The sequence below is a fragment of the Maylandia zebra genome, linkage group LG10 (genome assembly GCF_041146795.1).
Source record: "Maylandia zebra isolate NMK-2024a linkage group LG10, Mzebra_GT3a, whole genome shotgun sequence".
In the NCBI taxonomy this organism is placed as follows: domain Eukaryota; kingdom Metazoa; phylum Chordata; class Actinopteri; order Cichliformes; family Cichlidae; genus Maylandia; species Maylandia zebra.
The window spans coordinates 2150549-2162685 of NC_135176.1; the positions used below are offsets into that span (position 1 = coordinate 2150549).

At 48.7% G+C, this 12137-nt stretch overlaps 1 protein-coding gene across 16 annotated transcripts in view; it reads left to right on the forward strand.

Moving 5' to 3' along the window:
• The window catches only part of auts2a (activator of transcription and developmental regulator AUTS2 a), a 342595-nt gene that overhangs the window by 315455 nt on the left and 15003 nt on the right, over nt 1-12137 (forward strand). For 12 of the 16 annotated variants that reach the window (XM_076888884.1, XM_076888889.1, XM_024804007.2 and 9 more), the window contains 3 exons: nt 8625-9189; nt 10408-10700; nt 11808-12040. In XM_076888884.1, the coding sequence (XP_076744999.1) occupies nt 8625-9189; nt 10408-10700; nt 11808-12040 (1091 nt within the window). Of the gene's footprint in view, nt 1-910; nt 1574-8624; nt 9190-10407; nt 10701-11807; nt 12041-12137 lie in introns of those variants that run through there. The other 4 variants (XM_024804011.2, XM_024804014.2, XM_024804010.2 and 1 more) reach the window with 2 other exon arrangements.

Consider the following 12137-nt stretch of genomic DNA (forward strand, 5'->3'; position numbering starts at 1 on the left):
CTTTGCTGAGGATTCATGTTTGTGCTGGAAATCAAACCCCTCCTTGAAAGCCCACGGCGTACAGCGTGGGGTGTAACTGCACATGGCGTCAGCACACGACTACTGTGATTGGCTTGTTCTCTACCGTCATTCCTCCTGTGCAGGAAATTCCTGGAGGGAGAATGCTGAAGCTGTGGGGAAGTGTGCATGAAATGGAAAAGATTCCCCCACAGAGGAATCTAAACCGGGCTTTAGTCCCACATAGCAAAGCCTGTATGGCTTGGCCTGCTATAGTTTCACAGCATCTGTATACTCACCTGCAGGAAATGTCCTCCCTGCTAATTTCATGCTGTTGACTGAAAAACAAGCCATCGGCTCCAAGACTGAAAACAACGTGTGTGTGGTTTGTGGTTATGCACCACACACACACCATAATGTAAAGAGTCATCCCGTTTTTTTCTCCATGGGAAAGCCTCAAGGGGAAAGACGGCTTACATTTAACAACCTGCTACATGACAAAAACAAAAAATGCTCGAATATCAAGTTAGCAAATATTCTGCACTCCTGCAAAAGTCCTGTCGCAACAGCAAAGTGATAAAGCTAATGGCAAGCAATGTGATGTTTATCCAGCCTTGAACGTATTGTGTAAATCAAAATGCACCCAGCTTAAGTTTAACCGGTAAAGGAATCAGAGGCGTTTCATGGCTGGCTGAGAAAGCGAAGCACTGACACGCGATACGCCTCGGGGAATGGCCACGTCACATTTTCTTACAGCGATACGAAGCCCTGTGAGAAATCCCAGCAGCTCGCTTGCATACACTGGACATGTCTGAGGTCAAACGGTCTGGTTGGCTCCACAGCTGCCTCGTCTCTCAGTGTAGATTTACACCAGTGTGACAGTGTGTGCACTGACCAATTGCTGCGGACTGGATGGATCTGACACATTACACGCTACTGTTATTTCAAAGCCTCAGTGAGCCGGAGTACATGACAGCCAGGCCTGCAGAGGATCTGTCAACCGCCGGCAACAAGTGTCCCCCTGAGAGCTGCCCCGCACAGACCCCTGGCAGGAGATGTCTATCCCTTTGGCCAGCTTTCCACCCATCCCTTCTGCTGGTCACCTGTGCCAGCATGCCCGTCATCGAGTCCCTGACCCGGCTCTTCTCCCATTACGTTCCCTTCAGCCTGACCTCACACCCTCGGCGATATATAAAGATTTGCTCTCTAAAGGAGAGCTAGAAATGAGACACTGTCCCGCCACTGATCCCACTGCTGCATCCTCATATGCACATAAAGATGGTGATGGTGGAGAGGGTGAGGGCCAGTTTCAGGGGGAAGGTGACCTAACACTTTAGACCCAGAGAGCTTGTCTAAGACGGAAAGATTTTCCATGTTGTCGTTCTGAGCGCTGAGATCGAGACGCAGTTGAAAGCGTTACAGAAACAGCTGTAATCAGACCTGCTGTGGGTGGAAGAATATTTTCGCTGCAGCTCTCTGTTAGTAAATGTCTTCGTTATGACTCAGGAGAGAGGAGACGGAGCACATTGTGTCAACAAAGAGAGTTTCAGTGCAGTGCCGACGGATGCTAGCAAAGGTAGGAGACGGGACAGAGAGCCTCTCTGCTCCTTTCTGTCGCTCGTGTGTTTTCCTCCTCCCATTTGCCGCTTGTACGCTTGTCATGCTGTAAACATGTGTAAGTGCTTATTGGCTGTGGTCTGGCAGCTGATCTTCTATGGCTTTGCATCTGTCAGAAGAGCTCCGAACATTCATTGGCTTATGAAGCCCAATTACCCGAGATTGCTACCATTTCACAGAGGATCACAGTCACAGACGGTCTTTCTCAGAAGAGGAGTCGAGGTTTTATGTCTCGGTTAACCACACGCGCCGCGCACCACGACCTCCCCGCGCATACGCCACACGCAGCCACACTATTTATATTTATGTACGCACTTGGCTTCTCATCTCATGCTTTGGCTTCCCGTCTTGTAATACAAAATTCATAAACTAAATGAGACAGCCATGAAATATAGATGTTCAGAGAGGCGGCTTAACAACTCTCCCCCACCTCCCACTGCTTGTGGCCTTTTGCTCAATCACAGCTTGCTAAAGCAGCAGTTTGTGTTACTGTGAAGTGATATCAGCAGGCTGTGGTATTCTCACTGAAAGATTACACATGTCACGCTCTCACAGCCAGAATAGTTGCCCCGCTCACCCCAAACCTCCCCCCAGCCACCAGCTTTATTTCTGTTTGGTTTCCCCTTCGCCTGCCACCCCTGGGAGTCTAGGACTAATAAAACAGCTCCAGTCCAAGACCCTCCACAGGGCGAGATGTCCAAGCGTTGCAACCCGACACCCCTCGCAGCTCTGGCTTTAGAGAGCTGCTGACATGACAGAGAATCCTGGAGAGCCAGCAGGGGAGCATTCATCACTGTCGGCCCACAGAGCCCTAAACACCCATCTGGGGAATGTCCAATACGCATACATGTGCACGGTGAACCCCCCCTTGCTGAGAGGTGCCTCGAAACTCTGAAGACGCAAAGAGGCTTCACTGAGTGTGATGTTACCGCTCTTAAAGCAGCTAATGCTGTTAAAGTCTTTAGAGCTGAAGCAGGGAGGGATAAGGAGCTAATAGACGGGAGATTCTCTGGAGGCTTTAGCTGTGAGATCAGGGGCAACGCTTGCCCAGCTAAGGTTACTGCAGCTGGGTTTCAGCTTCTCTGGAACTAATATCGTGAGGCCAAAGTCTCGAGTCTTCTGACCAACATCGTATTTAGAAATACTTGGTTAGAATAATGGAAATACCCACTTCCACCCAGTAAAACTCCACCAGATACTCACATAAAGCCTCTGCAGGGATGACGGTTGATTGATGGGGATAATCCTGTGCACAGCTCAAGTCGCTGAACTGGTTGTCAGCTGTCTGGATCATCTTTATTTGTTCTACATTTGTATAATTTTCAAATCTGAAAGATAATTTGCATAATTTGCAACGTTTGTCTTCCTTGGAATAGCTCCGTCCACGATCTGTGCGTGGTGTGTGCGTTCTCCAGCGCTCAAGAGCACTACAGAGCAGGACCGAAACGTGAACGATCCCTCACATGTCTTTTGCTAATATATCCTCCATGCTGTTACGTTGGGAAAAGATGGACTTTGCTGCTAATGCGAAGCAAGTTTTGTATTAATTGAAGGGCTGGATTGCAGTGAGCCCGGACGTCATAAAGCTGCAGAGGCATGAAAAGAAAGGAGCCCTTTGCTGTGGACTGAGTGTGCGAGCTCTGGCAGAAACTGGTGGCCTGCTGTTTATTGTTCTCTTCTGTGTGGGAGGGAGAGCTGTTAAAGATGTCTGCCATTAATGCGACTGCAGGCTTCATTAAGAACAAATAAACAGAAACCGGTCCCTCACCGAGGAGCTCTTTGGGGAACATATGCTGTCTAAAGCACTCCCGAGGTCAGAGCGCTGTCAACACTTGCTGCTCAATTACAATCTAATTTTGTTGTTAAACAAAATATGGAGAAAGGAGAGGAGCAAGTGTCAGGGAGTAAATGGTCCCATGCTAAGACCTGAGGATGAAAAACACGGGAATGGGAATGTTTTCAGTTGTCTGGAAGCCCAGCTCTGCACAGGGAGAGATCCAGATTATAATTAATGTTTACTGAGGCATGCCAATGAGCGGCAGAGTTTTCAGCGAGGGCCACAAATTCTTGTTCGTGGCTGTGTGCGCACTTTAATTGATTGAAGTTGAGCAAACGGCCTCTCTGCGTTTGTTTATGTGAGGCAGGATGATGCTTTCAGACGACGCTGCGTGAAGGACGAGCACAGCCTCTCAGCAGTGCTTTGAATCTAGCATCAGCAGCTCTATAGCAAATGAACCAGTTTCTTCTGATTGCCTGATGCAGAGCACGAGTGTCTCCGCTGCAGTGCACTAACTCTGCTGATTTTTGCACAACAAGAGTGTTGAAGCGGTGACAGTGGAGCATCAGAGGTCTCTCTGGGGGTTCATAGTTTTTTTTAATGCTTTGCTTTTGCAGCCTATCGATGCACCGCAGTGCTAAAGCCCACGCGCTACATTTGTCTCACCATATCCAGCGAGGTCCAGCCTACATCTTCTGGACTGGCAGTCAGAATGATTTCATTAAACATTACAGTGTTGGTTGGTTGATCCACACTGTTTCCCTTAAATTTGCCACAGATATTAACGATCTAATAATTTTTCTAATAATCTTCTCTCTGATTTGATATTTTAGGCTTTTGGCACTTCAACATTAGATAGATTAACATAAAGAATATTTATGGTGTCGGGTGGATTACAGTGATTTCGGATGATTGTTTATGAAAGCTGTCAAAAACATTTCAGTCCCATCACTCTCAGTTTTTCTTTATTTTAGTGCTACTTAAAAATATTCATCATACCAGCTCAATGTCAGCATGTAGGTGTGGTGACATTAGCCTTCAGCTGCCACTCTAACGCTGCCACTTCACCACGGTTCCTCCGTTTGTGGAAAGTGGCTCTCTCAGCGGTTCACTGGACTCCTAAAGTTTTAGCTTTGTAACATTTTCGAGACTGACTGTTTCTTATTTGTTGCTGAGCTTATTTAAATCATAGCCCGATGTGTTGCTTTCAGAGCTCTTTTAGCCTGCTTCATATTGTCAGGTTCTATTTAAGTGCTTTCTTGGGTGAACAGGCCGGGCTTTGGCTGGTGAAATTGAGCTCAGCTGTCCAAAAAACGTGGTTAATCGCTGATAATTGATGTGGGAGCAGTTACTTTTTCAAGTGGGACTAGATGGGTTTGGATAGCTTCCCCCCCCCCCCCCCCCCCCCCCCTAATAAATTAAGCCATCATTTAAAAACATTATTATATATTTACCTGGGTTATCTTTGTCTAGTGTTAAATTTTTTAATGATCTGAAACATCAACAGTATGTGCCTGTCTTCCTTTCCGACAGAAGACCTCTGTACAGGACAAACTCGCAGTCACTGCCAGAGGTTACCTGCTGTTGCATCATCTGCTGTCGTGTTAGTATCTAATGTGCAGCAGCGTGTCCCTGCAGACCCCCCCTCTGCTGTTAGCACCTGTTTCCTAGATGTTCTCAACATGTGCCGTGATGATTGAGATGTTGTTTATTGCAACTTGTGCTGTCCTTAGTCAAAATCAACCAAAGCAGGGATTTCTAGAAAAATTTAATTACAGTTTCTGTGACATTTCTTAAACTTTTTTTACATTATCTATAAACTGCACTATTTTATTTGTAGATGACAATTTTTCAAAGTGAGTTTTAAGAATTTTGTTAATAAGTAATTGTGTAGATTATACTTCTTATTGCATTCTTATCGTACTCATTGGCACATGAGACCATCAAAGCTGTCGTCCTCTGCTAGCATAGCACAGCAGGTTCAGGTCTCTCTGAATTTCACCTCTGCTCTCTACATAACTGTACACACAGCGGTCACGGCTCAGCTGCCAGTCCCGTGGCTCCTGCTATGTGTCAGGTTGTTGGTTTTGTGTGATTGGAGCCCTGAGATCCCTGGCAGGTTGAAATCCCATAAACGAGTATGAGGGTTTCAAATGTATCTAGCGGCTATTTTGAGGAGGGTGAGACGGAAGAGGTGACGGCAACGAACAGAAGCCTGGGATGTCACGCAGGTCTCTACAGACATCGCTTTGTCAGGATGCCTCCCGACCTGGGTGTAGCTGTCACTCGCACATGAAAGAGACGGATCTGCTTTGGCTGGAGTTGGGCAGTAATGTATTTTTCAGAAGGACAGGTGCTGACCTGCCAGTTGCACTTTTAAACCGCGATGTTGTTGCCACTTGTTGTTAATCACTTCCATGTGCCAGGCTGTATTCAGCAACGACATTGAAATATAATATGCTAAATTAATCCCCTTGTGTGCTGCAGTAATGACCTGACACTATATTAAACTACCTAATGTTGTGCAGCTCACTTTGTCAGGCCTGCTGTCGCTCCCTCTGTGGAGCATTGCGCTGCAGTAGATCGGTTTCTCTCTCTGCACCAAACCAAACACCTTCCTGCAGGACTGTGACCCAAACAATACAGCGCTCTATTAAGCAACGTGATATTAGGGTTGCATTAAAACTGTACGGCAGAACATTTACAGCCGAGGTAGATGAAAAGCAGAGCAGTACAACTGAACTTCTGCTTCTAATAACACCTAAAAGGGCCACAGGCTCCTGATCCATGCTCATCATGTTGTCTCTTGTATCTTAATGTTAATACAGTTTATTCATTTCACCCAAATCACAGCTGTAATCTAATCGTTGCGAGGCAGCATGTCATTTTAACCAGGTAGATGGATAGAAATCAGACGTGGTGCTGTGCAGCTAATGCTCTGTGAACAATAGAAGCTGGCTCTTCCCTGGATAGTGACTTATCCCTCTAAGTCTCTCATTGCGACTCCTGACAGCTGCACCTAATGAATGGCTTTCCTCCACACACACACAGACACACACAGCCCTTCGATGCCCCTCCAGCCTTTGGCTCACCTGCTAAGCAACGCACTCGCAGGCTTCAGTTTTTTACTTGCACCTACAAGTGCAACATGCTGCTTAAAAAACTGCAATAGTGAGAAAACAGCAGGGCTCTACATTTTCAGAGCCCCAAGTGGGAATTGCACTTATTTGTTTCCAGGGATGAAGAAGACTGACAAATGAACCCTCGCGGGAGGGAAGCTGGCATATTCTCTTCTTCCTGCCTCACACGGCCCTAGAGTATTCATTATGACCAGAATAGACACCTTCTTTTTAGCGTGTTAGCACATTCTCAAAACAAGCCTTGGACCGCAGGGACCCAGAGGTGCAACAGGAGCCTTGAGAATTGGGAATTTCTTCTCTCCCTGTCTGCTGTGGTGAAGCTGTTTGCCAGCAGCAGCCTCTCTTGACTGGTAATAGCATCAGTAAGTGGAGAAGATTGACATAGATTAGGGTGATGGATATAAGCGCTGCTGGGTTTTCTTCATTGATGCACATGAGGGTAGATCGGAGATGTGGAAGCGGCACACAGGAGTGGTTGGCTAGCTTTAACGAGACCCTCGTCTATTTTGCAACATTTTTCTCTTTCTGGACTGCGTTAAAGAGACAGAGACCATTCAACACAAACACATGGCAGGCTTGCAAAGTGTCCTTTTGTCTCCTGACAGGCTGGCAGATGTCCCGGGAAGCTCTTCCGTGTAGAGCGGGAGTCAATAGCCGTTATTTTGATCTCGCATCAGAATTGACCTCCCCTGACCTTATCTGTAATATTGCGTGCACCTGGGGCTGCTAATACCTCGCTTAGCATTTCAATGCTGAATGTTAGAGCTCTGTTAGCTCAGCCTGCTCCCATTGGAGTGTCTCAGGGGGGTAGTGTCAGGGAGATGGAAGCCACCAGTGACAGGCGGCTGCTCTGCAGTGCGGGTTGCTGCCTCAGCCCAGGGGAACTGGTTCCCATCTACACCTCTTTGGCAGGTAAAGGATTTAGCTGCTTCACCAAGGGGGAGGAGGAGCCCTTGCCCCAGCTCTAAACCCCCCTGAGGCCCAGAGAGAGCTAATTACAGTTTATGTATGCACTGTCATCTCCCATGAGCCTCTCTGCCTCTGGAGGAGTCAAGCTGGTGGCTGATGTCTGAGCACTTTGTTCTGTAGGAGGAGGTCCCTGCAGAGAAATACCCCGGACAGAGCTTATTATCCTTTTTTTTTTAGTTCAGCATTGCACAGCGCTTAGTCATTCTTTAGATGCAGTCATTTTGGACTAATGGAGTCCAAACAGGCCGTTTAAATGACACGTAATTGCTGTTGCTTAGCAATTACATGTCAGATGGCTATCACACTACATGCAAAGCTGAATTCATTCCCTGAAATGTTTTTACCCCACACAGTGCTCTTTTTATGCATATCATCAGTTGAGCTAGTTTGCATGTGGTAAAGAACATGCATCGGTGTTTCCAGAGAAGATTAGCACAACTGCACGTACTATTTGAATAAGCTAATTTTTCAACTGTAGAAGCGATGAAAAGGTGAAAGGCAGCAGAAACCTGATAAACGGCAAAAACTATGCACACACATCTGCACGCTGTCACTATTATTCAGCTCCAGTTTGCCTCTGGTATGGAACAGATCTCAGTTTGTGCAAGGTGCATGGAAAAGTGCCTCATTAAAAATGTAATGTGGCCTACAAGTGAAAGCACAGAAAACGAGAATGCTCTTAAAATGAAGGTCTTGAGTACAATGCACTACTGGTTCACTCTGAACAAGCAGAACACTTTTTGGTTCGTGTCGTTCCCCCCGGGGACGGTGTTAAAGGCTGCAGTGGTGTTTGTGCTGGCAGAGCCTAAGGAAGGTGTGTCAGTATGAGGAGGAAGAAGGAAAAACTGTGTCTGTTTGTGGAGCTGTCAGCTGATAAGCTCACACACCTAACAAGGACAGGAGCTGCTCACACTCACAGCTCACTCACTGTAGTGTCTGCAGTAGGGGGCTGTGGCTCTGCAGGTACAGCAGGTCGTGTGTTGTTTGGAAGCTTCGGTCTTTGGTTCCTCGGGTCCACCTCAGGATATCGTTGCATGTTAAAATGACATCATCGATACATTCATTGTGGCACGTCACGGTTAATCTGCACCTTTTATCTGTTTTTAACACTTGTTTTTGTGCAGTTCCAGATTTTGGCATCGATGTGCTCTCCACCAATGGCAGCCAGGAGCCTCACGGCCCAGGCCTCCTCAAGGTGTCAGGCCTAGAACGCAGTCAGGAGAGGAGCCAGGAGAGTTGCAGAGACAGCCAGCTGCCTGTACCCAGCACCCCCAATCCACCTTTGTCCCCCCCAACCCTCCCCGTGTCACTGCCCCAGCCCCAGCCATCCATCCCCCAGACCCCGTCCCCTCTTCGAACCCAGCCAAACGGGCCCACTCAGCCTTTAAACCACCTGCCCCCACGCTCAGAGGCTCTTCCCAGGCCTCAGTCACCCGCAGCCCTGCCTCTTGCCCAGGGCCAAGAGCCCTCACCAACCCCCCCTCCCCGGCACCAGCACCAGCCTGAAGTGCTATCCCACCCGAGGCCTCCACCTACACCTAGCCTTCACCCACACCCACCATCTCCCGCCCTTCCGAACCACCACTCTCACCAGCAGCACCCCATCCAGTCAGGGTCTCACCGGCCCCCATCGCGCTGCCACCCCCGACCCCTTTCTGCCTACAACAGCCTCAGCCTCAACGGCCACAGGTAAGCTACTGTCAGACAGCCTCGAAGTGCATGGGGAAAAAAGCTCCACACACCCACAGCTCTCATGTTCTCACATGCTCTAATGCAGAAAATTCATGCAGAGCTGTTCAGGCAACACCTCCATATTCACACACACTTGAAAATTCAAGAATATCTCTTGAGCTGGAAGTGCATATACGGCCCGATCAGTATGTAAATTGCCATCAGGAAGTCCCCCAGCCAAACTGTAGCGCTGATTATTAACAGCGGAATAAAAGGGCCACACTGCACCCTGAGTGCTGGGCTTTTTTTTAATCCACCCACACATCTGAGCTCGGACTCCCAGTAGTTTGGTGTAACCTTGAATCACCATATTGTTCATGCTTCGTGGATTTAAGGCTGTTTTGGATGAAAACAGAAGGAAAAGTGGCTCAGGAGACATTTTCCTAATTTAAAAGGATCTTCTGTGTATTCAAATATGTAGTTTATTTCATTGAAAACAATAGCAGCTAAGCTTATTCTATCGTATCAGTTGAGAAGCACCGAACCCTGTGAGCCTCTACATTAATGTTAGACCTTGAGATAGCTCCTTCAGAAGCCACTCGGTCCCAACAACAGCTCTGCCTAGCAGGCTCTCAGGACTTGGCTTTCTCTGCCTGACTCTGCGCCAGCTCTGCCAGTCTGCCAGCGTGCCAACAGGGCCTGGCACCCGCATGTGAATAATCACGGCTGGGGCCCACAGCGACGAGCGAGCGCTGCAAATGAGCTTTTAGGCTTAGTGCGTGGAGCTGTGGAGACGCTAGCTCCGTGACTGCCCCGGGGGAAACCCACACACACTACAAAAGACTGTTTGCTCACACACGCCCTCTCGCCCTCTCATCCCATTTCCGATGCACATGTTCTGTACCTGGCTGTGGAGGAAGTGCCTTAGCAGAAGCTGTTCAAAGACAGATGCTCGTTCTGTTATGTTTGCCAGCGGCGGTTTATTTGCATCCGAGGCTGCTGCGAACGGGGTTTTCGCAGATCGTGTTTGCCCTGGATTCTGTGAAGCACGAGACAGAGACGGGGAGGCATTTGTAAATGGGAGGCAGCTGAGGCGTGAAAACGGCGTGCTAGGAACTGAACGTCAGAGCAGATGGAGACGAGGGGATGTGGAGGAACAAGTGTTAATTTTGACTGATCACGCCTGGCTTAACCACTTATCTGCCTTTTTCTCTCTCTCTGTCTTAATCTTTACAGCAGTAGCAGGAGCAGCACCCCAGGCACCAAGCCCCACGGACCCCCTACGCCCTCCCTGCACCTCCCCCACCACCCACCGCCTCCTCCGGCAGCCGCGGCAGCCTCCACTTTTCCCTTGGCCTTGCCCACTAACCAGAATAACCCCCACAGCTTCCCGTCTGCCTTGCAGTCGTCTCCACACCCACACCACCCCAATATGTTTGCTCCTCCAGCAGCCTTGCCTCCACCGCCACCATTGACGTCTAGCACCCTGCCAGTACCCGGACATCCTGCTGCTGGGAGTGCCTACTCAGGTAAACAGCACAAGCAGCTCGCAGATGTCTCCACATCGCCCCCAAGTGGTTTGACAGAGGACTGCACATTTGACTGCAAAAGCAATCAGCAGGTTCTTATTTAAACCAGTTGTTGCCGGGAAGCTCGAGACACATGACAAGTACATAATGAATGATGGACGCAGAGCGGCATTTCATTTTGAAGCATTCGATACGCAGAGACGATGCACATGCTGCCCTGGTAATTATTTAAAGAAATAAGCAGCCACGTCCAAGATGATCCACGTGCACGTCATGCCATCGCTTTGTGTGTTTATAGTTGTGTGGACAGTTCAAGTTCACACTCTCGGTCTGCACGCATTACAAAAGCGATCACAGAGCCTGTGCACATTTCTGCGCGGTGCTGTCAAGCTAAATGTCAGGGTCAGTGCGGGGAGGGGCTCTAGCAACATTCCCAGAACGTCCATTTCACCTGGAACGGCGATCATGTGCAACAAATCAATTTGGTCAATACGGGACGGAGCGAGCTGGATGTTTTCCAAAGATACTAATGAAATTTTTATGAAGAGAAAATTCCAGCCGCGCTCCCAGCCCAATAAAGCCTGAAACGAATGCAGAAGATATTGTAGCGAGCCACTGTGGAATAGGAAGGATAAGGTTACTCTGGAGGAGATATAATCTCTCAAGGCTGGGTTTGTTGAATTTAGAAGAAAAGCCAATGATTACTTGAAATCCATTCTTCACAAAGGTTATTAGAAAAAGCCGATCCGCGCTCTCAGAGGGGCTCGAGTGTATCAAATCGCCACATTTTGACAGTTCCAGCAGTCAGACTGTTCTAATCATGTCGAGCTTCGCTTCGAGGGAAAATGACACGCTGGTAATCACAACCATTTCCTGCTTGTTTCCTTTTTTGACAGCTTGGCTTCTTATTTTGATGACATACAGAGCTGTCACACGGGAGCGCGAGGTCCTCCAGGGGTCTGCGTGTGACCTACAGCTGGGCGGACTGTAGGGGGTCTTAATTAAAGAGAAATGTATTTAAAGTTCTCAGATGAGGGTTATTTGAGTCTGCAGCTCTAATTGCTAATAGCGCTCTGCTGTCCTAATGCTCCGCCCTCTTCTCTACAGAGCAAGACCTTCTGCGCCAAGAGCTCAACACCCGTTTCCTGGCGTCCCAGAGCGCCGACCGCGGTGCCTCGCTTGGCCCCCCGCCCTACCTGCGCACTGAGTTCCACCAGCATCAGCACCAGCATCAGCACCAACACACCCACCAGCACACCCACCAGCACACCTTCACGCCCTTCCCACACGCCATCATGCCCACCCCAGCACCGCCCATGGTGCGTACCCCTGCCAGAAATGTGAGGATAAGTAGAACACACCTGTGTTGGGTTGGGGCGGTGGGCGGGGCAGGGGTCTACGTTCTCGTAATGACTTCTACATGTGCGGAGCGGTGGG